Genomic DNA, 24,026 nt, shown 5'->3' with positions numbered 1-24,026 from the left:
AGTGATGGAGGCTGAACTAGAACCCACATCCTCCGACTGCCAGGCCCGGGTTCTCTCCACTAGGTCACGTCGTGGGAACGCAGGACTGTGAGCACCCATACACGTCCTAGTCTGCACCCTGGGCAGACAACACTCCTCCCCAGAACTGGAAGGACTCGGTCATCCATGCGGAGAAGATGTCCGGAAGCCGGAGGGCAAGCGTGGCGCCTCAGCCAGAGTCCCAGGTGCCCCGGCTCTGACGGGTCGGGAGGACAGGTCAACCCAGGTCTGTGTCTGTGGGCCTGACTGTGGCCCTCCCAGAGCACATAGGGGCAGGGCCCCTGCCTATCTGGTTCCTGGCAGTGGGGAGGAACGAAGGGAGGGGAGGTAATTACCGCCGTAACAACTGGCGTAATAACCCGGCTCTGCGGTGACAGGTTTAATGGGGGTGGGACACTTGCCCCCCCGGTTACGCAGCGTCTCCGGCAGGGTGGGACCCAGTACCCTGGGTGGAGAGGGAGGCTAGAGATATCATCATGGAGCAGGGGGCTGGAGCTTGGGGGTGCTGTGTGTGTGTGTGTGTGTGTGTGTGTGTGTGTGTGTGTGTGTGTGTGTGTGTGTGTGTGTGTGTGTGTGTGTGTGTGTGAGTGTGTGTGTCTGCCCCTCAACCCGGAACTGTGCTGGGGCTAATGTGGGGGACAAAGGGCCGGGCTGGTAGGTGGCAACCAGCAGGGGACAGGCTCTGGGGGTGGCACAGGAGGCAGCAGGCTGGTCCCTGGGTTCCCTTCCTGGTACAATTGAGCCTGGGCAAGTCCTCACTGCAGGTAACACTACCGTCCTCCCTGGCTCCCAATCCTGTAACCTCGGCATTATTCTCCACTCATCCCTTTCATTCAGCGCACATATTCAATCTGTCTCCGAATGCTCTCAGTCCAGCCTTCACAATATCGGTATAATCTGCCCTCTCCTCTTCATCCAAACTGCTACTTCGCCGATCCAAGCAATCATCCTATCCCGCCTTGGCCTGTGTCCTTGCTGACCTCCCCGCCTCCTGTCTCTCCCCTCTCCAGTCCATACTGCGCTTTGCCGCCTAGATCATTTTTCTAAAGAAAGTTCAGTCCACGTCTCCCCACTCCTCAAAAATCTCCAGTGTTTGTCCATCCAGCTCTGCAGCCAACAGAAAGGCTTTACCATAGGCTTGAAAACACTCAATCTCCTATCTTACCCTACTGATTTCCAGCTACAACCCAGCAAGCACACTTTGCTCTTCTAACCCCAACCTACTCACCATCCCTTGAGCTCCTCTCTCTCCCTGCTGACCCCTTCCTCATCCCTTCCTTCTGGCCCGGAATTCCCTCCCCCTTCAAGTCAGTCAATCCATCAATCATATTTATCATTCATTCATTCATTCATTCACTCCTATTTATTGAGCGCTTCCTGTGTGCAGACCACTGGACTAAGCACTTGGGAAGTACAAGTCGGCAACATATAGAGACAGTCCCTACCCAACAACGGGTTCACAATCTAAAAAGGGGAGACAGACAACAAAACAAAACATGTAGATAGGTGTCAAAATCATCAGAGCAAATATTGAGTGATTACTGTTTGCAGAGCAAATGTACAAAGCGGTTGAGAGAGCACTTGAGAAGCAGCATTCATTCAATCGCATTTATTGAGCGCTTACTGTGTGCAGAGCACTGTACTAAGCGCTTGGGAAGTACAAGTTGGCAACATATAGAGACGGTCCCTACCCAACAGTGGGCTCACGGTCTAGCTCACAGCATGGCCTAGTGGGTAAAGCTTGGGTCTGGGATTCAGAAGGACCTGAGTTCTAGTCCCAGCTCCACCTCTTATTCTCTGTGTGGCTTTGGACAAGTTACTTAACTTCTCTGTGCCTCAGTTACCTTATCTTTAAAATGGGGATTAAGACTGTGAGCTCCACGTGGGACACAAATTGTGTCCGACCCGATTAGGCTGTATCTACCCCATTGCTTAGTACAGTGTCTGGCACATAGTAAGTGCTTAACAAATACCATTTTTTTTAACAATACAACAGTGTTGTTAGATATGTTCCCTGACCACAAGGAGCTTACAGTCTTGGTGGGGAGACAGACATTAAACTAAGTTACAGATATGGGCATAAGTGCTCTGGGGATGAATTTGGGGTGAATAAAGGGTGTGAATCCAAGTGCAGGGTGATGCAGAAGTGGGAGGGAGTAGGGGAAATGAGAACTTAGTCAGGAAAGGTCTCTTGGAGAAGGTGTCATTTTAATAAGGCTTTGAAGGTGGGGCGAGTGATGATCTGTTGAAAATGAAGGTGGAGGGAGCTCTAGGCCAGAGCAGGATGTGGGCGAGGGATCAGCGGTGAGATTGACAAGATCGAGGTACAGTGAACAGATTGGCATTAAGGGAGCAAAATGTGCAGGCTGAATTGTAGTAGGAAATCAGCAAGGTAAGATAGGAGGGGGCAAGGTGACTAAGTGTTTGAAAGCCAATAGTAGGGAGTTTCTGTTTGGTTCATAATCAACAGAAGATCACTCTCCCCACTTTTAAAGTCTTATTAAAGTCATATCTCCACCCAGAGGCCTTTCCCGACTAAGCCCCTCATTCCCCCTACCTCCTCTCCTATCTGTATCTCATATAGAAGCAGCGTGGCTCAGTGGAAAGAGCCCGGGCTTAGGAGTCAGAGGTCATGCGTTCAAATCCTGGCTCCGCCAATTGTCAGCTGTGTGATTTTGGGCAAGTCACTTAGCTTCTCTGGGCCTCAGTTACCTCATCTGTAAAATGAGGATTAAGACTGTGAGCCCCCCGTGGGACAACCTGATCACCGTGTAACCTCCCCAGTGCTTGGAACAGTGCTTTGCACATAGTAAGCGCTTAATAAATGCCATCATCATTATTATTATTATTATTACTATATCCATGTCCTTATACTCTGTGGCTTCTCCGAACATAATTTATTTTAATATCTGTCCCACCCCACTAGACTATAAACACTTCATAGGCCTGGGTCATGACTATCTACAGTACTGTACCCTCTCAAGTGCTTTGTACAGTGATCTGCACGCTACTGAGTGCTTTCTAAACAGCACAGGAGAAGCAATATGGTGTAGTGGATAGATAGAACACCAGCATGGGAGTCAGAAGACCGTGGGTTCTAACTCCGACTCTGCCACCTGTCTGCTGTGTGACCTTGGGCAAGTTGCTTCACTTCTCCTTGCCTCAGTTACCTCATCTGTAAAATGTATAACAGGGTGAACCCCAGGTGGGACAGGGATGTGCTTGTATCCACCTCAGCTCTTAACAGTGCCTGGCACATAGTAAGTGGTTAACAAATACCACTATTATTATTATTATTATTAATTAACACCACTGATTGAGTGAATCGAGCCGGGACCTCAGTTATCCCAGGTTCTGTTGCACCAGCCTGGGTTGGTGGTGGCTTGGGGAGCTGGAAAGGTCAGCAACTCCTTATCTCTCCCCATTTTTTCTTCTTACTTCAGCTCCAGGCTCCGTTCCTCTTGGCCTCCTTTGGGTCTGACTCTTTTTCCCCTCCCCGCACCCACCCGGTTTTCCTTGGCCTCTACGGTTGGAGCTCCGGGAAGGAAATAGTGGTGCCAATGTTGCCCCGGGGAGAGAGAGAAAGAGAGGTGAAGCGGAACGGAGATGGGGAGAAGAGACAGGGGAGGGGAAGGGAATGTAGTGAGCGCTCAATAAATACGATTGAATGAAAAGGGAAGGATGTGCCAGGGACAGAACAGGGAGGGAGGGAGGTGGACGGGATTAGGGACCGGGGCCCTGGATCCCCAGAAAAATAGGGGTGTCCCTCCCCGCCCCCGCTGAGGTTTTTTAAAAAACGCAAATAAAAATGTGCATGGAAACCCCGCCTCGGGGAATAGCGAGCGCTCGGTACTGTGCTCTGCACAGAGTAGTGGACGCTCAGTAAATACTCCTGATTGATTGTACAGCGCGAATCGTGACCTTGGGGTGTTCGTGCAAACAAGGAGACTCGGAAAACCAGCTTTGTCCCGACCTGGCGAGCTTGGGAACTTTTTGACATTTGTTTACACAAAACGTGTAGCAGCACAAAAGTGGTGCTTCGGAGAACGTGAAGCAGCGTGGCCTAGTGGATCGAGCCCGGGACTGAGAGTCAGAAGGTCATGGGTTCTAATCCAGGCTTCACCTGTGTGACCTTGGGCAAGTCACTTCACTTCTCTGGGCCTCAGTTCCCTCATCTGCAAAATGGGGATTGAGATGGTGAGCCCCACGTGGTACAGGGACTGTGTCCAACCCGATCTGCTTGTATCCACCCCAGCGCTTAGTGCATATAGTAAGCGCTTAACAAATACCATAATTATTATTCTTATTATTAAAACTGCGCTGCTTGGTCGGGTCTCCCTGCTGAACAGGTTAGCTGTCCCCCCGAAAAAAGCCCAAAGCAAAGCAAAAACAACCCCCCCAAACACCAATTTCTAGGACTGAGCGGGGCAGAGGGAAAGTGTGCCCCGTTTTTTTACCTGCTCCAGGGGTCATTTAATACACCGGGCTTGTGAGCTAGCCAATCAGACAGCGACGTTGGAGTGACGTCACTGGTCACCGGGCAGGTCGCGGCCAGGGCCAGCGGGCAGGCCCTTGCGGAGGTGAGGATGTTGGGGCGGGGGTTGAGGAGAGACAGAGAGATGGAAAAGGACCAAAGAGATCGTGAGAGACACAGAGGGAGACTTCTTCCCCTCTTCGACCCCCTCAAAACCAAGTTATCTGAGGACCAGGGATTAGAGTAACAGTGCCTGATGTGGAGACCCAGAAACAGGGATGGAAAAAGGCTCGGAGACAGAGGGAGAGGCTGGGAGAGATGGAGAGACAGAGGGAGAGAGGCCTCTCACTCACCACAAGCAAAGATGGGGGTGAGATGCTAGAAGCAGCATATATAGTGAATAGAGCTCGAGCATGGGAGTCAGGAGGTCATGGGTTCTAATTCCGGCTCCGTCACTTGTCTGCTGTGTGACCTTGGGCAAGACGCGTTACTTCTCTGTGCCCTCGTCTGCAAAATGGGGATTGAGACTGTCAGCCCCACATGGGAGGACTGTGAGTTCCACGTGGGACAGGGACTGTGTCCAACCTGATCTGCTTGGATCCTCCTGAGTGCTTAATACAGTGCTTGGCACATAGTAAGTGCTTAACAAATACCACAGTTATTATTAAGATTGTGGGTTCTAATCCCAACCCTACCACTTGTCTGCTCTGTGGCCTTAGGCAAGTCATTTCACTTCTCTGTGCCTCAGTTGCTTCATCTGTAAAATGGGACTCAAGACTGTGAGCTCCACATGGGACAGAGACTGTGTCCATCCCAATTTACGAGTAGCCACCCCAAGGGCTTAGTACAGTGCCTGCTGCATAGTAAGTGCTTAACAAATGCTACAATTGTTATTATTATGCAGAAACTTGTCTCTGAGCTTTTTTTCTGATTAGGTCTGAGCTCAGAATGGGCTCTGCTTGGTTTGTGATTGTAAGGCCTCTGTTAGGATTCTCCTCACCCTCGTTTGTCATTTTAGGGATCGCAGGGACCCCATCTGGGATTAGACTGGTTTGTTTCCGTCGGGTCTCTGAGGCCTCCTATATGACCTTCATCTTATTATATCAGACATGGAAGAGCCTGTCATCGGCATGATTTATCCTAAGCTGAAGGCAGATCATTTTCCAATGGCATTTCCAAACATGGCTGTCTCTGCAGGAATTTTTAATATACTTTGACATCCCACATGATTGTATGGGGAGCATACATTTTTCATGCATGTGCAACGACGAGTTTGGAAGGAAATATCATTTTCTGATGTAATTAAACCCTTTTCCATTTCCAAAAGCCAAAAAAAAAAACCCATCCATTTGGGATTTTAAACCTAGGATTATTGGTATTGATCTTTTCCGCCGACCTTCCTTCTTTTACTATATTTCTGATGAACTCACCTTGCGCTCTTTGGTGCATAAGAGAAACAAAACCTAATAAGACTGTCTACATAAACTATTTATTTTTTTTAACGCAGAAATGTTTTCCTCTCTGGAATTTAAAATTTTTATAAAACATAAATAGCAGAACTTTCTCAAGCAATGTTTGGGGGAAGGGGGGGGGCTATCTTTGATTTTGCTGGTTAAATTAAACCTGTGCCAGGGACCACCAAAGCCAGTGGTAGGCAGAAGCGTGGAGCACCATTACCACCCCAACTCCCATCTCCCTTGGCCAAATCGGCCTTATTTCCCTTAAGGGTGTTTATTGGGAGGGGCTCAGAGAACTGGGAAGTGCAGACTGTTGGAAAATCTTTCCTGGGCAGAAGCTCCTCGAGGGGAGGGTTGGTGGCCGCCAGCTCTATTGTGCTCTCCCAGATTCTTAATAGAGTAAGCGTTCAATAAATACCTTGGTCGATTGAGAAGCGGACTCCATTCCAGCCTGGGGAGACTGAGGAACCCAGGTGTCTCATTTCCCCGACCTAGACCATCATCATCATCATCATCATCAATCGTATTTATTGAGCGCTTACTGTGTGCATAGCACTATACTAAGCGCTTGGGAAGTACAAATTGGCAACATATAGAGACAGTCCCTGCCCAACAGTGGGCTCACAGTCTAAAAGGGGGAGACAGAGAATAAAACCAAACATACTAACAAAATAAAATAAGACCTAGTAGACCAGTCCACTAGGTGGCTGTACGGCTCTCTGATGCTCAAAAAAAGGGGTGGCTTTGAGGGGGTGACTTCAGTGGATTATGGGGGGAGCAGGGGGTAGGGGATTGCTTTGGGGGAGACAGTGCTCGCCTCTCTGGAGGGACCCAGGGATAGTGAGAGAGCCAGCAACTGGGAGGCAGGCTGGTTGTGCCCGGGTAGGGACTCTGGATCTGGACCTCCCCAGAGTGCAGTGCAGAGAGATGGATGCGGGCGGTCAGTGGGATTTGATTGTATCCTGGATCCATTTGGTGAAAAGGCAGAGTTTGGTATAGACGCCAGGGCGGTTGGGCTTGGCGCAAGGAAAGTCTCCCCAGGACACCAGCCCCTGCAGGGTTCCATCACAGACCAGGGGTCCCCCCGAGTCACCCTGCGATGGGGAGAGAGAAAGAGAGACAGAGAAACAGCCTGGCCTGAGTCTCGGAAACTTCAAGCGCTTAGTACAGTGCTCTGCACACAGTAAGCGCTCAATAAATACGATTGACTGATTGATTGATTCCTTCCTCCACCCAGGGTGGGGTCTGAGCTCTGCTCCAACCACCACTCCGCCCCCATCTCCCTTCCACCCCGGGGCCTGAACCTCAGAGGTTCCCCCCTCCTCTCTCCCCGACTCTGGCCTCGTAGGGAGCCGAGGGGAGGAAGCCAACTCCGCCACACTTGGGTTCGCCTCTCACCTGACATGAGTCTTTACCAGTTCGGTCGCCAGCGCAGAGCATGCTCTCTGTGATCATCCCGGGGTAGGCAGCCTGGCAGGCCTCCTTGGACAGGATCGTGATGTTGACGCACTGCAGGGCCTTGGGATAACTGACTGCAATGGGAAGGAGTGTGGGGAGACTCAGAGACACGGTTGGGCCGGGGCAGAGATGGAGGCAGAGACGGACACACACAGCTCGTTGTGGGCAGGGAATGGCTCTGATATATTGTTATACCGTACTTTACCAAGCGCTTAGTACAGTGTTCTGCACATAGTAAGCACTCAATAAATACGACTGACTGACTGACTGAGATGAGACATAAGCAAACCCAAGGATAAAAAGGCAGAGAGGGACAGAGGCAGGGACACAGAGCCAGACAGACAGGGAAGCAGTGTGGCCTAATGGAAAGAGTCAGGGCCCAGACATGAGGGTACCTGTGATCTAGGCCTGGCCCCACCACTTGCCTACTGTGTGATGTTGGGGAAGTCACTTATTTTCTCTGTGCCTCAGTTTCTCATCTGTTTCCTCAGCCCCATAACACTTATGTACATATCCATAATTTAGTGATTTATATTAATGTGTATCTCCTTCTCCAGACTGTAAACTCCTTGCGAGCAGGAAAGGTGACTGTCAATTTTGTTATATCGTACTCTCCCAAGCACTTAGTACACAATAAGCGTTCAATAAATACCACTGATTGACTAACTGATTGATGGTAAAGAGGAGATTCAATGCCTGTTCCCTGGCCACTTAGCCTGGGAACACCACGTGGGAAAAGGATGGTGTCTGACCAGATTATTTTATCTTTTTTATGATATTTATTAAGAGCTTACTATGTGCCAGGCCTTGTACTAAGCGCTGGGTTAGATATAAGCTAATCAGGTTGGACACAGTTCATGTTCTACGTGGGACTCACAGTCTTAATCCTCAATTTATGGACAGGATAACTGAGGCACAGAGAGTGAAGAAGCAGCGTGGCTCAGTGGAAAGAGCCCGGGCTTGGGAGTCAGAAGTCATGGGTTCGAATCTCGGCTCTGCCACATGTCTGCTGTGTGACCTTGGGCAAGTCACTTAACTTCTCTGAGCCTCAGTTACCTCACTCTGTAAATGGGGATTAAGATTGTGAGCCCCACATGGGACAACCTGATCACCTTGTATCCCCCCAGCGCTTAGAACAGTGCTTTGCACATAGTAAGCGCTTAACAAATGCCATCATTATTTATTATTACTGCCGAAGGTTACACAGCAGACAGTGGTAGAACCAGGATGAGAACCCAGGTCCTTCGGACTCTCAGGCCTGTGCTCTATCCTCTGGGCCATGATGCTTCTCATCACAGCGATTAACTATTATGAATATTATTATACTATTATTATTACAGAGGCGGGACACAGAGACAGAGCGAGAAAGATGAAATATAGAGAGGGGCGGAGAGACAAACAGGGTAGAGACAGAGAAACATAACCCCTCTGCTCAGGATCATCTGCATTTATTGAGTGTCTCAATAATAATAATAATTGTAGTATTTGTTAAGCACTTACTATATGCCAGGCACTGTACTAAGCATCGGGGTAGATACAAGCTAATCAGGTTGGACACAGTCCCTGTGTCACAAGGGGTTCATAGTCTTAATCAGCATTTTACAGATGAAGTGACTGAGGCACAGAGAAATGAAGTGACTTGCCCAAGGTCACACAGCAGACAAGAGGCAGAGCTAGGATTAGATTTCAGGTCCTTCTGATTCCCAGACCAGGGTCTGGAGCAATGTGCTACTCCCATTAGGAGTAGTACCCTTCTCAGCACGCTGAGAAGCAGCATGGCTCAGTGGAAAGAGCATAGGCTTGGGAGTCAGAGGTCATGGGTTCAAATCCCGGCTTTGCCACTTGTCAGCTGTGTGACTTTGGGCAAGTCACTTCACTTCTCTGTGCCTCAGTTCCCTCATCTGTAAAATGGGGATGAAGACTGTGAGCCCCACGTGGGACAACTTGATCACCTTGTATCCTCCCCAGCACTTAGAACAGTGCTTTGCACATAGTAAGTGCTTAACGAATGCCATCATTATTATTAGGGGATGGTATCGAAGAAGGGAAAGTGACGGTCCTGCCCTCCCAGAGCTTACAGTCCAGCTCCACCCATGCTCCGGGTCAGCGGCCTGGAGCTAGACCCAGACCAACGTGGCCCCGGTGCCCAATGCCACCGTCCCTTTCGGGCCCTCCTTTCCCACCCCTGTCCCCCGTAGCCTCTGTCTGCACCCCCTAACCTTGAGGGCTTCTCGTGGTGCCCCAGCCAGAGGCGAGGCAGCGGGTTCCGGCCGAAGGGCAGCGGGAGGAGAGGCCGATGGGCTTCACATCAGCCGTCAGCCGGACCGGCTGCCCCAGCTTGATCAGCATGAGATCGTTGTCATGCTTGGGGTGAGAGTATTTGGGGTGGGGGATGGTGAGGATCCCCTTGCGCAGCTGTGTTGTCAGCTCCATCTCCTGGAGCCTGTGGCGGCCCAGCTGCACCAAGTACGAACTGCGGTGACACCCCCAAGCCCCCAGTCCCCAGACATCTTCAAACCTCCCCCTTAACCTTGCCTGTCTGCTCACCTTCAAACTTCCCTTCACCCCTGCCCTGCACCTCCTGCCGCACCCCGGATGTACTAAGAGGAGAACCCCCCGACAAATTTATCAATCCTCGATTCCCCCCACCATTTTCAAATCTACCCCCATACGGTAGTCTGGTCATCCCCAAACTCCCTCCAAACCAGCCCCTCAACAGCCTCCCAACCCCAACATGGACCAATCTGCCCAATACCCAGGGAGAACTGTGTAGAGACCTCCCCCGCAAAATGATAAATCTTAGGTTTGCCCCTGCTGTCTTCAACCACTCGCCAGTCCGGTTGCCCTCAAAATCTCCACAGACTCCCCTCCACTGAACCAGCTCCCCCAATGCCCCCAAATGACCCAGGCCACTCCTCTTGACCACATCCCATCCCATCTTCTTCATCCTCCCTTCCTCCCACTTCTCCCCCAGTGAGCCAGCCCCTCCTACCACCAGCACCCTGAGCCATCCATCTGTCCATCCTTCCATCCACCTGCCCATCCGTCCACCCATCCATCCATGGACCGGTGGCCCTCCCCCACACCCCCATCTGCCATGGGTCACTCACGGCTTCCGGCAGTGGGCAGCGGTCAGAAGCCATTGCCTGTGCACCAGGACAGCCCCGCAGTAGAGCCTCTGGCCCAAGAAAAGCACCACCTGCCACGGGTGAGAGTGGCGAGGACACTCCGTCCCGTTGATGATGCGGATTTCCTCCCTCCCCTCTGGGAAAGCGAGAGAGAGAGGAAAGGGGGATCAGGTGCTGGGGTGGGGTCCAGAAGATGGCAGACTCAGGACCTGGGATATAGGGGAATGGAGCCTGAGAGGATTGAGGTCAGCAGTGGGCAGAGCAGGCAGGGGAGGGGCAGGGGTGGCGGGGAACAGGGGGGAAGCGTTGGGCTGAGTCCTGCTCATCTCATCCACACTAGACCGGACCAGGCCCCGGCAGAACCATGACAAGCGCGGCAACCGGTCAGGTCTAACCTACCGTGTTCTTTAGGCTGGATCGTTGCCCAGACCCAATCCGACTCTGGGGGTGAGGTTGTGCACCTCCCCCTTAACCTTGCCTGTCTGCTCGCCTTCAAACTTCCCTTCACCCCCACCTAGCACCTCCTGCCACACTCCAGATGTACCAAGAGGAGAACCCCCCTGACAAATTTATCAATCCCCGATTCCCCCCGCCGTCTTCAAATCTACCGCCACACGGTAATCTGGTCATCCCCAAACTCCCTCCAAACCAGCCCCCCAACAGCCTCCCAACCCCAACATGGACCAATCTGCCCAATACCCAGGGAGAACTTTGTAGAGACCCAGACCCAATCTGAATCTGGGGGTAGGGTTGTGCATATGTGTGTATGTGTGTGTGTGTGTGTGCGCGCGCGCACGCGTGTGTGTGTGTGTGTGTGTGTGTGGTTTATCCGTGTGCCCTGCTGCACCTGCCTAACTGAGCAGCAGGGCCAGAGCATCTGTTTGCAACTGCTCCGCCTCCCTGAGTGGTTGGGTTCAGATCTCCCTGCCCAACCCTCACCCCCACTCTTCAGTATGGCGTAGTGGGTAGAGCATGAGCCTGGGAATCAGAAGGTCATGGGTTCTCATTCCGGCTCCGCCACCTGTCTGCTGTGTGACCCTGGGCAAGTCTCTTCACTTCTCTGTGCCTCAGTTATCTCACCTGGAATATGGGGATTGAGGCTGTGAACCCCACAGGAGGACAGGGACCGCTTCCAATTTGATTTGCTTGTATCCACTCCAGCGCTTAGTACAGTGCCTGGAACATAGCAAGGGCTTAACAAATGCCATCATTATTATTATTTCCTGGGGCCCAGGGACAGAGACGTGCACAAACACTTATACAAACAGCTGGACATAATATGGGCAGGGAATGTGACTGTTGTTCTATCGTACTCTCCCAGGCACTTAGTACAGTGCTTTGCACAGACTAAGCGCTCAACAACTATGACTGAATGAATGAGTGAACACACACAAAAAGACACTCACATGACCAGAACTTACTTAGAGAACAACTAAAGCATACATCCATGTCCTAAGATACAAAAACACACGCATGCACACACATACACACCCAGAACTACCAGGGCATATATTCCCTCCCTGAGATACACACACACACATACACACACACACACACAATCTCACACCCACACCCAGACCCACAGTTCTTCCTACAGTCATACACACGGACCCCCACAGGCAGAGACACATATCCACACACACTTACACAGAACCTCCACCTCTACCTGTGCTAATCAGGATCATCGCTGTGGTCAGTAGCCAAGTGGCCACAGTCACCGCCCCAGCCATGGTGGTCCAAGTTCTGCAGAGGGGGAGCGCAGATGGTCTGGACCTCTCTGGCCCCTCCCTGCAGGGGACCCCTAGGCTCTGGGCCCTGTGAACTCTGCCCCGGTTCTGCCCCTTCGTTTGGGGGGAAAGGGGGCTTGCAGGGACCACAGCAAGCCAGGGGCAGAGTTGGAGGGCTCGGTGGGGAGGGAAGCTGGGAATCCTGCCCAGAAGATATCCCAGGAGGAAAAACAGGGGGTGGGACAGAGCCCAGTCCCCCAGAGAGGAGGGCAAGCCAGAGAAAGGCTGAGGCAGGGGGCTGGACAGGGGCAGAGAGAGTTGGGGTCTTGGCAGACCTTCCCACAAGGGGCAAGGATGGGGTCTTGGCTCTCCTGAGGGAGCCCTGCTGCTCACCCTCTTCTTCCTTGCTCGCCTCCCGCCCCACTGCCTTATAGCCACTGGGACCGTGGGCACATTCCCTGGGAATGAGGTGCCCAGGCCCCCTGAGGGGGGAACTCCCTCCCATCCCGGGGAGGAGCCCCTCCGCCCCCAACCCTGTTACCCGCCCGGTTTCGAGATGCCACCCCTGGCCGCCAGACCGGGCCAAACCGGCTACTGGCTTAGATGTTCAGGATAACCGGGGCGCAAGGGAGCACGGGTCCTTTCCCCATATACCCTACCTCCATCCCTCCAGAAACCACTGTGACTTTCTTGGGACCGTAGGCAGAACTCTGTCTACACCACCTGAGGCCTGAACAAGAGGGCGAGGGGGAAGAGGAGGGCAAGGAGGAGGAAGGGATGGCCGAGGAAACAGGATGGAGGATGGGGTGGGAGGAGGAAGAGGAGGAATCAGATAGGGCAGCCGGGAAAGAGGGAGCAAGAGGGGGATCACGGGAGAGAGGGGAGGAAGGAAGGATCGGAAGGAGAAGCAACGTGGCCTGGTGGAAAACAGCAAGGGCCTGGGAGACAGAAGGATCTGGGTTCTAATCCTGGCTCTGTCACTTGTCTGCTGTGTGACCCTGGGCAAATCATTTCACTTTACAGAGACTAAGTTACCTCATCTGTAAAATGGGGATTAAGGCTGTGCTCCCCATGTGGGAAAGGGACTGTCCCCAACCTGATTACTTTGTAACTATTTCAGCACTTAGCACAGTGCCGGGAACATAGTATGCACTCCTGGGAAGAAGGGGAGGGTCATAAAGGGGAGATTCTGAAGGTGGGCAGAAAAGGGGAGGAGGAGGAGGAGGAGGAGGAGGAGGAGGAGGAGGAGGAGGAGACAGTAGGAGGCAGGGGAGAGACAAGACAGAATGGCAGAGAGGCCTAAAAAATAATAACTGTGGGATTGTTAAATTGCCATATTCCCAGCACTGTGCTAAACACTCGGGTAAAATACAATACAGCAGATCAGCCCCCGTCCCACACAGGACTCAAAGATTAATGAGGAGGGAGAACAGGTATTGAACCTCCATTTTATAGATCAGTAAAATGAGGTCTAGATAAGCCAAGTGACTTGCCCAAGGTCATCCAGTAACCAAATAGCAGAGCTGGGATTATAACCCAGGTGACCAAGGCCTCTCACCCCTTCTTCTCTTTCTCACTCTTGGGCACTTGGGCACTTGGACACTTGGGCTTCCTTCCAGGAAAACTACTAATCAAGCCAGGAAATCCAACCAATTTGAAGAGGGAGTTAAGCAGGAAGACCCTGCGATTGTATTTATTGAGTGCTTACTGTTTGCAGAGCACTGTACTTGGAGCTTGGGAAGTACAAGTTGGCAACATATATCTGTAATCTATTTATTTTACTGTCAGTTTCCCCCTCTAGGAGTTAAGCTCATTATGGGAAGGGAATATGTCTGTTTATTGTTATTTTGTTCTCTCCCAAGTGCTTAGTACAATGCTCTGCACCCAGTAAGTGTTCAATAAATATGATTGAATGAATACTACTGAATGAAATACCCACCTGCCCAGTCCTTAGGTACCAGGAGAGAGCTGGGTGTGGTGAGTTGGTTGAGAAGAGGGAAAAAGGAGGGGCACCAGGAGGAGAACTCAACCTGCTTTTCTGTCCCAAACCAAGTTCCCTGCAGATTCTTAGCATGTTTGGTGTGGTCCGGAATAAGGGCAGAGTCTGGGAACTGGCAGGTGCTGGAGGGAGGGGGGGTTACGGGAAGAGGAGAGGCTAGAAGAGGGAGGAGGACAGAATGAAGGAGGAGGAGGAGGAGACTTCATTCTGGAGAGATTTCTGCTCCCAGTGAGAAAAGAGCCAGGAGAGGAAAACAGCTGCCAGGCCAGTCCCATGTTGATTCAAAACAGAAGTTTCCACCTGTCTCTCTGGATCTCTATTTTGCCTCTCTTAATCTAATAATAATAATGATGATGATGATGATGGTGTTTGTTATGTGCTTACTATGTGTCAAGCACTGTTCTAAGCGCTGAGGTAGATACAAGCAAATCAGCTTGGAAACAGTTCCTGTCCCACATGGGACTCACGGTCTTAATCCCCATTTTACAGATGAGGTAATTGAGGAACAGAGAAGTGAAGTGACTTGTTCAAGGTCATGCAGCAAGCCAGTGGTGGAGCTGGGATTAAAACCCAGGTCCTTCTGACTCGAAGGCTTATGCTGTATCCACTAGGCCACGCTGCATCTCGGTATCTATGTCTCCTCTTTCTCGCCAACCTGTCCTAAAATCTCAACTCTCCTTTCTTTTTTGTTAAACAGGATTTTTAAGGGTTTACTCTGGCCCAGGCACATACTATGGGCTAGGGTATATACAAGATGATCAAGTTAGACACAATCCTTGTCCCACAAAGGGCTCACAGACTTAATCCCCATTTTACAAATGAGGTAACTGAGGCACAGAGAAGTTAAGCAAATTAATAAGAATTGTTGTATGTGTTGTACTGTATTTGTTAAGGGCTGACTGTGCCAAGCACGGTACCAAGTACTGGAGTACGTACAAGATAAACAAGTCCCATATGGGCTCACAGTTTAAGTTTATTGAAGATATTAAGTTTACCTCCTTCCCCTCCCCACACCAACTGTATATATGTATATATGTTTGTACGTATCTATTACTCTGTTTATTTATTTATTTTACTTGTACATATTTATTCTATTTATTTTATTTTGTTAATATGTTTTGTTGTCTGTTTCCCCCTTCTAGACTGTGAGCCCACTGTTGGGTAGGGACCGTCTCTATATGTTGCTAACTTGTACTTCCCAAGCGCTTAGTACGGTGCTCTGCACACAGTAAGCGCTCAATAAATACGATTGAATGAATGAATGAATCCCCATTTTGTAGATGTGGGACCTGAGGCACAGAGAGATTAAGTGATGTGCCCAAAGTCACAGAGCAGACAATTGGCAGAGCTGGGATTAGAACCTAGGTCCTCTGATTCCCCGGTCTGGGCTCTTTCCACTGGACCACACACTCGTCCTCTCCCTGACCTCTGTAGCTCTTCCCCTCCCATAAGATTCCAGCTGGGATGACAGGAATCTGATCACATCTCAGGACAGGAACCTCCCCATTCTACCTTTAAAAATATTTCTTAAGAGCTTACTCTATGTCAAGCACTATGCTAAGAAGAAAATCAGATCAGACACAGTCCCTGCCCCATACCAACTCGCAATACAAGAGGGAGGGAGAATGGGTGTCAATCCCATTTTACAGATGAGGGAAGTGGGGCCCAGAGAGGTCAAGTGATTTGCCAAAAGTAACACAGCAAGCCAATGGTATTATGACTAGGGTTTTTTTGTTTTGTATTTTGGGTTTGTTTTTAATTGTATTTTTTAAGTGTTTGCAATGTGCCAAGACACTCTACTAATGCTGGAGTAGTTACAAGCTAATCAGGTTGGACACAGTCCCTATCCCACATGGGGCGCACAGTCTTAATCCCCACTTTACAGATGAGGTAACTGAGGTGCAGAGAAGTGAAATGACTTGCCCACAGTCACACAGCAGACAAGTGGAGGAGCCGGAATTAGAACCCAGGTCCTTCTCACTCCCAGGCCCCTGCTCTATATACTAGGACACATTGCTCCATGCTGCATCAGGGTTCTTCTGATGCCTAGTCGCCTGCTCTTTCTCCTAGATCCACTGGTCAAGAGAAGCCCCGTCTTTCTTTTGGGATTCAGGAGAGCCTACCCAGAATGATGTACTTCTTAGCCCAATCTGTCTTCTTCCCACCAGCCCTTCTCCCATCCCCTGACAGTCCCCTGATTAGAACCCAGGTCATCGGACACCCAGGCCTGGACTCTTTCCAATAGGCCACACTGCTTCTCAGTACAGTGTCTGGCACAAAGATGATGCTAATTGCTCCTACTGTTGAGGGGGGTCACAACCTGAAGGGACCCCGGCATTGAATAGGAGTGGATGCTGTGTGAAGTGGACACTGAGGGGGGCTGGACACTGTTGACAGTGTACACTAAGGAGACCCTAGTAGCCTGGAAAGGCCAGGTGCCATTCGTATTGGATTCTTGCCACCCTTTTTTCTCCCCTCTTGTTTCATTTTTTTTTAATGGCATTTACGCACTTACTATAATAATGATGGCATTTATTAAGCACTTACTATGTGCAAAGCACTGTTCTAAGCTATGTGCCAGGCACTATACTAAATATTGGGGCAGGCACAAGGTTGTTAGGTTAGACAGTGTCCCTTTCCCGCATGGGGCTCACAAGCTTAATCCTCGTTTTACAGGTGACGGAGCTGAGGCCCAGAGAGTGAAGTAATTTGCCCAAGGTAATCCAGTAGACAAGTGGCAGAGCCAGGATTAGAACCCAGGTCCTTCTGTCACCTAGGCCCGGGCTCAACAATTAAGCCACATTGCTTCCAATGCTGGGTGAAGGCAGGGAGCCGGGACAGGGAACAGACAGGCAGACATGTTTATTTTACATTTTTGGAGGAGTCACATGGTACAGACTATCCCACCCCCTTTTCCTTATCTCTGTCCAATTCCTACAGGGAGCCCCCGGCCCCCACGATGATGCATGAGGTAGATGAACCCCAGAGGCGAGGGTCCTGCCCACCCCCCCGACGGAGCCACTCAGGACAGGGTGGTGGGAAGGCAGTGAAGGCCTCGATCCAAGTCCATTGGAAGCCACGGGTATGGGCTGAGGCATCAAGTAGGCCAGAGGGGCCGGGAGGAGGGGCTCTCACCCGGAGGCCTGGCTTCTGGAGGGTCAGTTGTCACGGATCGTTTTCCGGATCCAGTCCACATAGCGGCAGACGTTCGTGTAGACCCCCGGCTTCTCCCCCGTCCCGCACGGAACCTCGCCCCACGACACGAGCCCGCGGAGTCGCCCCCCGCAGACTAGCGGGCCTCCTGAGTCACCCTGAGGAGGGGACAGGGACAGAATGAGGCAGGCCTTAGGGATATGTCATGCAGTCAGTCATTCAGATGTATTTATTGAGTGCTTACTATGTGCAGAGCACTGTACTGAGTGCTTGGGAGAGGACAAAATAACAACAAACGGACACAGATCTCTCCCCATCTGCTAGCCTAAACACTTTGCCTTCGAGTCTTGTCCAGTCCTGCAAATTCTCTCCCACTCCCACCTCCCCCTATGATCTGAGCCTCACTGATTGGATCACCTTGTCCCCTCCTACCTCACCTCACTACTCTCCTACTCCACTTCACTCCTCTAATGCCAACCTTCTCACTGTACCTCGATCTCGTCTATCTCATCGCTGACCTCTCACCCGCCTCCTGCTTCTGGCCTGGAACACCCTCCCTCTTCAGATCCGACAGACGATCATGTTCCCCACCTTCAAAGCCTTACTGAAGGCCCCCCTCCTCCAAGAGGCCTTCCCTGACTAAGCCCTCTTTTCCTTTTCTCCCACTCCCTTCTGCGCCGCCCTAACTTCCTTTATTCATCCCCCCTGCCGGGACCACAGCACTTATGTCCAAATCTGTCATTTATTTATTTATATGAATGTCTGTCTCCCCCTCTAAACTGTAAGCTCACTGTGAGCAGGGAATGCGTCTGTTATATTAGTATATTGTACTCTCCCAATCGCTTGGGACAGTGCTCTGCCTACAGTAAGCGTTCAATAAATATGATTGATTGATCGATTGATAGATAGCCCTCCCCTATCCCAGGGCTGAGCTCAGAGCTAACACTCTCCACCTCTTAGGGGCTTGGCTTCAGAGGCCTCCCCTCTCCGGCCCCACCCCCCACCCTGGAAGGGCTCCAGGTAACCCCAGCCTCAGGTGTGGTGAGGTTCTCTGCCCCCCGGCACCCCCCACCTTACCTGACATGAGTCCTTCCCTCCGTCGTGCTCGCCAGCACAAACCATGTTGTCCGTGATCTGGCCTGGGTAAGCGCGCTCACAGGCCTCATGGGAGACCAGGTGGATTGAGGCACATTGGAGTGTGTCAGGGTAGACCCCTAGGGAGAAAAGTCACCCGGGCTGCTGGGGCATCACCCTGGGCTGCTGCCATCTCCCCCTGGGCTTGGGCCCAGCCCTCAGGCCAGGCTGGGCCAAGCAGGGAGCCCCCTCCCCCGTTTCTTCCGAGTTTCCCAAGCACAGGCCGATTCATAATAATAATAATAATTCTGGTATTTGTTAAGCACTTACTATGAGCCAGGCACTGTGCTAAGCAACGGGGTAAATACACAATCCCGGTCCCACATGGAGTTCACAGTCTCAACCCCCATTTTCCAAATGAAGTAACTGAGGCCCAGAGAAGTGAAGTGATTTCCCCGAGGTCGCACAGCAGAAAAGTGGCGGAGCCAGTATTAGAACCCGTGACCTTCGACTCTCAGGCCTACGCTCTATCCACGAGGCCATGGTACTTCATCCAAGGCCCTGCTCTGGCCAGAGTCATGCCAGGGTCATGAGAAGCAGCATGACCTAGGGGAAAGACAACAGGCCTGGGAGTCATAGGATCAGTACCCGGCTCCGTCGCTTGTCTGCTGTGTGAACTTGGGTAAGTCACTTCACTTTTCTGGGCTTCAGTTCCCACACTGCAAAATGGGGATTCAGTGCTTGTTCCCCCTCCTACTTAACTTGTGAGCCCCATGGGAGACTTGATTATTTTGTATCTACTCCAGCTCTCGGAATAATGCTTTGCCCATAGTAGGCACTTAACAAATGCCACAGTTATTATTATTAAGTCACTTAACTACGCTATCAAGCACTTAGTACAGTGCTCTGCCACACAGTAAGTTCTCAATAAATACGATTGAATGAATGAATGCCTCAATTCCCTCATCTTTAAAATGGGGATTAAGACCGTGAGCCCCATGTGGGACACGAACTGTGTCCAACCTGACTGTCTTGTGTCTGGCACGCAGTGAGTGCTTAACAAATACCATTAAAAATAAATGCTTAGCCCAACCCATGTCTTTCTTTACTGAGAGCTCTAGCTCTGCTCCCCTCTTCCTCTCCCTTTGTTTTCCATCCTCATCCAAAAGGAGAAGATTCTTCCTGAAGTCTATCCATAGTCCCTCCTGCTGCAGTGTCAGCCCCTTCCTTCCCTCCCATCAAAGGGACAAAGAGAGTGTGAGGCTGGAAGCCCTCCAGACTGAAAGCTCTTTATGGGCAGGCAACATTTCTCCTGATTCTGTTGTAATAATAATGATGGTATTTATTAAGTGCTTACTATGTGCCAAGCACTGGGGTAGATACAAGGTTATTAGGTCGTCCCTCATGGGGCTCACAGTACTCTCCCATGCACTTAATAGGGTGCTCTGCTCATAGTAGATGCTCAATGAATAACACTGATTGATTTATTGAGCAACTCCAGCCTAGGTCCCTAGTTCCATGACTCAATAGTCGATCAATGGTATTTAACGAGCACTTACTGTGTGCAGAGCACTGTACTAAGCACTTGGGAGAGTACAATATAACAATATAAGAGACACATTCCCTGACCAAAATGAGCTAACGGTCTAGAAGGTCTCTTTTCCTGATCCCGACCCCCTCCCCATTTCTGTCTCCAGGAGAAGCGGGAGGCCCAGGCCAGACCGGTTCTGGGAGGGTTTCCATTTTCCACCCCTCCCTGGGTACTGACCCTTTCCGTCGGTCTTGCCCCACCCAGAAACGAGGCAACTGGAGCTGTTGGCATTGCAGTCGGTCTCCAGGGGCAGGGGCTTGATGCGGCGGGACATGGGGGTAGGGTGGGCCAGGCGCAGCAGCATGATGTCGTTGTCATGGCGCCCGTGGTCATAGGCCGGGTGAGGGAAGGGCTGGGCTACCGGGCTCAGCTGTTGGGAGCCCTCCTGTCTGTGCAGGTTGTGTTTGCCCAGGAGGACTTGCAGCTGCCTGGAGGGGAGGGGAGGGTTGAGCCATGAGGCGAGGGGCCACATGCCCTCAGACCCTCTCCTCATCAGCCAGCACCCCGGAAAGGTCAAGTTGTCCATCCCCCCCCAATCTCCAGGTTTCCGGGTCACACAGAGATCTCCCGGGATGAATCCGCCCCATTCCTCTCCTCTCTCCTAGTTCTCGTCTCTCCCTCCCTCTGATGGGCAGACTTCTCCCCTTCCCTTTTTTATGGCACTTTAATAATAATAATAATGATGGCATTTATTAAGCGCTTACTATGTGCAAAGCACCGTTCTAAGCGCTGGGGAGGTTACAAGGTGATCAGGTTGTCCCACGGGGGGCTCACAGTCTTAATCCCCATTTTACAGATGAGGTAACTGAGGGCCAGAGAAGTGAAGTGACTTGCCCAAATGCACACAGCTGACAACTGGTGGAGCCGGGATTTGAACCCCTGACCTCGGACTCCAAAGCCCAGACTCTTTCCACTGAGCCACGCTGCTGCTCAGTAAGCTGTTAAGTGCTTACTGTGTGCCAGGAACTGAACTAAGCACCGGGGTAGGTACAAGATAATCAGTTTGGACACAATCCCTGTCCCACATGGGGCTCACAGTCTGCATCCCCATTTTACAGATGAGGAAATAGAGACCCGAAGATTTGAAGTGACCCTCCCAAGGTCACCCAGCAGACAAGTGGCAGAGCTGGGACTAGAACCCAGGTCCTTCTGACTCCCACACTGCTCTATCCACTAGTCCAAGCTGGATCTTCAGTGGATCTGCAGGAGCAAGATTCTCTAGGCATTGGCCAATTCTTCCAATCCCCTGCCCCTGGCCAAGGTCACCCTTCACCCACCCATGCCGATGGGAGCTCTTCCTCACTGAGAGCTCCCAAGAGGAAATGTTCCAGCTTAGCTCCCTTCCTCAATCAATCAATAGTATTTACTGAGCACTTACTGTGTGCAGAGCACTGTACTGAGCGCTTGGAAGAGTACAGTAGAACAGAATTGGTAGCCATGTTCCCTGCCCACAAGGAGCTCGCAGTCTAGAGGGGGAGACAGACATTAAGACAAACTACAGATATAGATGTAAGTGCTGTGGGGCTGAGAGTGAGGTGAATAAAGGGTACACAACCAGTGCAGTCCTCCTCTCCCTTTGCCTTCCACCCTCATCCAACAGAAGTAGATTTTTCCTTTTTTTAATATTTGTTAAGCACTTACTATGTGCCAGGCACTGTTCTGAGCTCTGGGGTAAATTCTAAGTGCTGGGGTAGATACAAGATAATCAGATTGGACACCGTCCATGTCCCGCGTGGGGTGCATAATCATAATCCCCATTTTACAGATGAGGGAACTGAGGCACAGAAAAGTGAAGTGACTTGCCCAAGGTCACAGAGCAGACAAGTGTTGGAGCTGCGATTAGAACCTAGGTCCTTCTGACGCCCAGGCCTGTGCTCTATCCACTAGGCCACGCCATGTCTACACTTCCTGAAGTGATGATGATGATGATGATGGTATCTGTTAAGTGCTTACTATGTGCCAAGCACTATTCTAAACACTGGCACTGTTCTAAGCGCTGAGTGCAACCGTAGCAGTCCCAGCCCATTTCCTCCCATCAGAAGGACAAAGAGAGACAGAAAGAGGGGGACAGAAAGAGAAATTGAGAGAGCGCCTGGCCCAGCCTGGCCTGTAGTCCCAGGTGTGAGGCTCCGTCACCTGGTACTCTCCGCCCGCCCTCGCCCAGGCTCCCCGGCCCCAGTGACTCACGGTTTTCGGCAATGGGCAGCGGTGAGGACCCAGCCGGGGTGGATGAGGACGCCGCCACAAAGCAGCCCCCCGCCCCGGTACAGAGCCGCCTGGTATGGATGCCCGTCCTCCTTGCAGCCCTCGCCCGCAGTGATCTTATCCTTGTCCTTGGCCGTGGCTGCAACATAAGGACCCGCTTGGGATGCTTAGGTGTCGGGAGGAGGCTTGAATCCACCCTCCGCTTCCCAGAACACCCCTGCCTCCTTCCCCATGAGGTCTCCCACCAACTGTATGTGCCCCCCTAGCTCCTTTGAGAGCCCCCAGCTGGTTCCCCTACCCTTTTCTAAACTTTTCCCTAGAGCCCCCTCCCCGACCTCAGTGGAGCCATTCCCGCCTCCCGACCCCGCTCCACTCCTACCTGCAGTCACCAAGGTCAAAGCCAAGATGAAGAGCACCATGTTGGGGTTGGTGCTGTGACTGGCAGACAGGGGCCGCATCAGAAGTCCAGAGGAGAAGTGCCTGACCCCTAAGGAGGAGAAGATGCCCCGCATGGGTAGGTGGACCCCCTTTCTGCTTCTCCCTGACTCTGGACCCCATCAATACCCCCTTCCTCTTGGAAGCCAAGACCCCGCCAGCTTGCTCCCTCCCCTTTGATCCACTCCCCTTTCTCCCTGGCCCCTGCTCTGTGCCACCTTCCCACCTGGTTTCGTTTATCACCCAACCCCACAGCCCCCCACCATCCAAACTCACTGATAGACCCTAGGCCTGACTTCCCCGGGGGGCTGCGGAGATGGGAGAGGCTGCAGAATGGGGGTGTGGGAGGCTCAGCCTCACTGATGGGGGAGGTCCACCTGGGTCTGGGGTGAGGTGCCCACCCTCTGTTGGGCAGGAACAGGGGCAGAGGCAGTCTCTCTGGAGCTGCCTCTACCTCCCAACTGAACCAATTTCCCTCTGCTCCTAACCCCGGCCTCTGGCCTCCTCTCTTTGGGCCCTGCTTTTAACCCCTCAATCCCGGGCGCCAGAGGCACGGACAGGCCCTGCCCTCCTCCCCCTCCCTCTCCGCCCCTGCACTCAGCCACATTCTTCTCCCAGCCACAGTGGTGACCTCAGGTTGGCCCTCTGAACCTCCTGGCATCCCTTACTCCCTGTCCCCTGGCCTCATCCCAGGCACCAGTAAGAGCAGAGGAAGTAGAGGCGAAGGGAGGGCTGCCTGGCTTTAGAGTTAGCATGGCGGGGGCGTCTGAAGAGAGAGGGACAGGAGGGTCGGAGGGACGGACAGACATATGGACAGTGGGGCATTGAGTGGGGATGGGCTTACAGGAGGAGAGCAGGGCCGGGGTGCCAGAAAAGGAAGCAGGGGGAGGAGGGCAGGCAAGGGACAGCTGGGAGTTGAGACAGGAAACTGGTTTCATTGGTGTTTCTCACTGACTCATTAGGTTCCTGACGATAAATGCCTCCACCGCCCTTCCCCCCCACACCGCCCTCGGTGCCTCAGTTTCCCTGTCTGTGTCACGGGGAGGGCCCGGGTCCGCCTCCCCTCAGGGCCAGGGTGCGGTGATGGGGGAGGCAGCAGAGGGATGAGGAAAGGGACGGGAGCAGGGAGTGGAGACACTAGGAACAATGGGCTCTCTGTTTGGGGCGGCTTCTCCGCACTGTCTGTCTTCCTAGTGCACATGCTCCCTCTCTGACTCCCTCAGTGTCTCTGGACCTTTTTCTGACTCTGCCTTTTCCTCCGGCGGTGGCAGGGCCGGGTGGTTGGC

At 52.0% G+C, this 24,026-nt stretch overlaps 2 protein-coding genes across 2 annotated transcripts; both read right to left on the bottom strand.

Annotated features, from left to right (window-relative positions):
- Window positions 1-6,911: 6,911 nt before the first annotated feature.
- On the bottom strand, window positions 6,912-12,286 carry LOC119946056 (kallikrein-5-like). Its single transcript, XM_038767435.1, has 5 exons — window positions 12,223-12,286; window positions 10,539-10,692; window positions 9,648-9,901; window positions 7,369-7,502; window positions 6,912-7,064 (listed from the first exon to the last, which is right to left on the bottom strand). The coding sequence occupies exons 1-5, from the start codon at window positions 12,284-12,286 to the stop codon at window positions 6,912-6,914; spliced, it is 759 nt and encodes a 252-aa protein (XP_038623363.1).
- A 5,154-nt stretch (window positions 12,287-17,440) lies between these two features.
- Window positions 17,441-22,724, bottom strand: LOC119945932 (kallikrein-6-like). The gene is made up of 5 exons (XM_038767226.1): window positions 22,685-22,724; window positions 22,288-22,444; window positions 20,278-20,528; window positions 18,513-18,649; window positions 17,441-17,593 (listed from the first exon to the last, which is right to left on the bottom strand). The coding sequence occupies exons 1-5, from the start codon at window positions 22,722-22,724 to the stop codon at window positions 17,441-17,443; spliced, it is 738 nt and encodes a 245-aa protein (XP_038623154.1).
- Between the last annotated feature and the right edge of the window lie 1,302 nt (window positions 22,725-24,026).

The sequence above is a fragment of the Tachyglossus aculeatus genome, chromosome 26 (genome assembly GCF_015852505.1).
Source record: "Tachyglossus aculeatus isolate mTacAcu1 chromosome 26, mTacAcu1.pri, whole genome shotgun sequence".
NCBI lineage: Eukaryota > Metazoa > Chordata > Mammalia > Monotremata > Tachyglossidae > Tachyglossus > Tachyglossus aculeatus.
The sequence above is the reverse complement of the archived record's forward strand: the minus strand, read 5'-3'. Positions and strand labels throughout refer to the sequence as shown.

What these genes read in the sequence shown, in the direction of transcription:
- LOC119946056 (XM_038767435.1), bottom strand. Translation starts at nt 12,286, where the DNA reads ATGGCTGGGGCGGTGACTGTGGCCACTTGGCTACTGACCACAGCGATG. An exon ending in GCTGCCCACTGCCGGAAGCC is followed by an intron (nt 9,902 to 10,538) that starts GTGAGTGACCCA and finishes GTGTCACCGCAG; the next exon opens with TTCGTACTTGGTGCAGCTGG. An exon ending in CACCACGAGAAGCCCTCAAG is followed by an intron (nt 7,503 to 9,647) that starts GTTAGGGGGTGC and finishes TTCCCATTGCAG; the next exon opens with TCAGTTATCCCAAGGCCCTG.
- LOC119945932 (XM_038767226.1), bottom strand. Translation starts at nt 22,724, where the DNA reads ATGGTGCTCTTCATCTTGGCTTTGACCTTGGTGACTGCAG. An exon ending in TTTGACCTTGGTGACTGCAG is followed by an intron (nt 22,445 to 22,684) that starts GTAGGAGTGGAG and finishes CTTATGTTGCAG; the next exon opens with CCACGGCCAAGGACAAGGAT. An exon ending in GGGCAAGACCGACGGAAAGG is followed by an intron (nt 18,650 to 20,277) that starts GTCAGTACCCAG and finishes TTTTCTCCCTAG; the next exon opens with GGGTCTACCCTGACACACTC.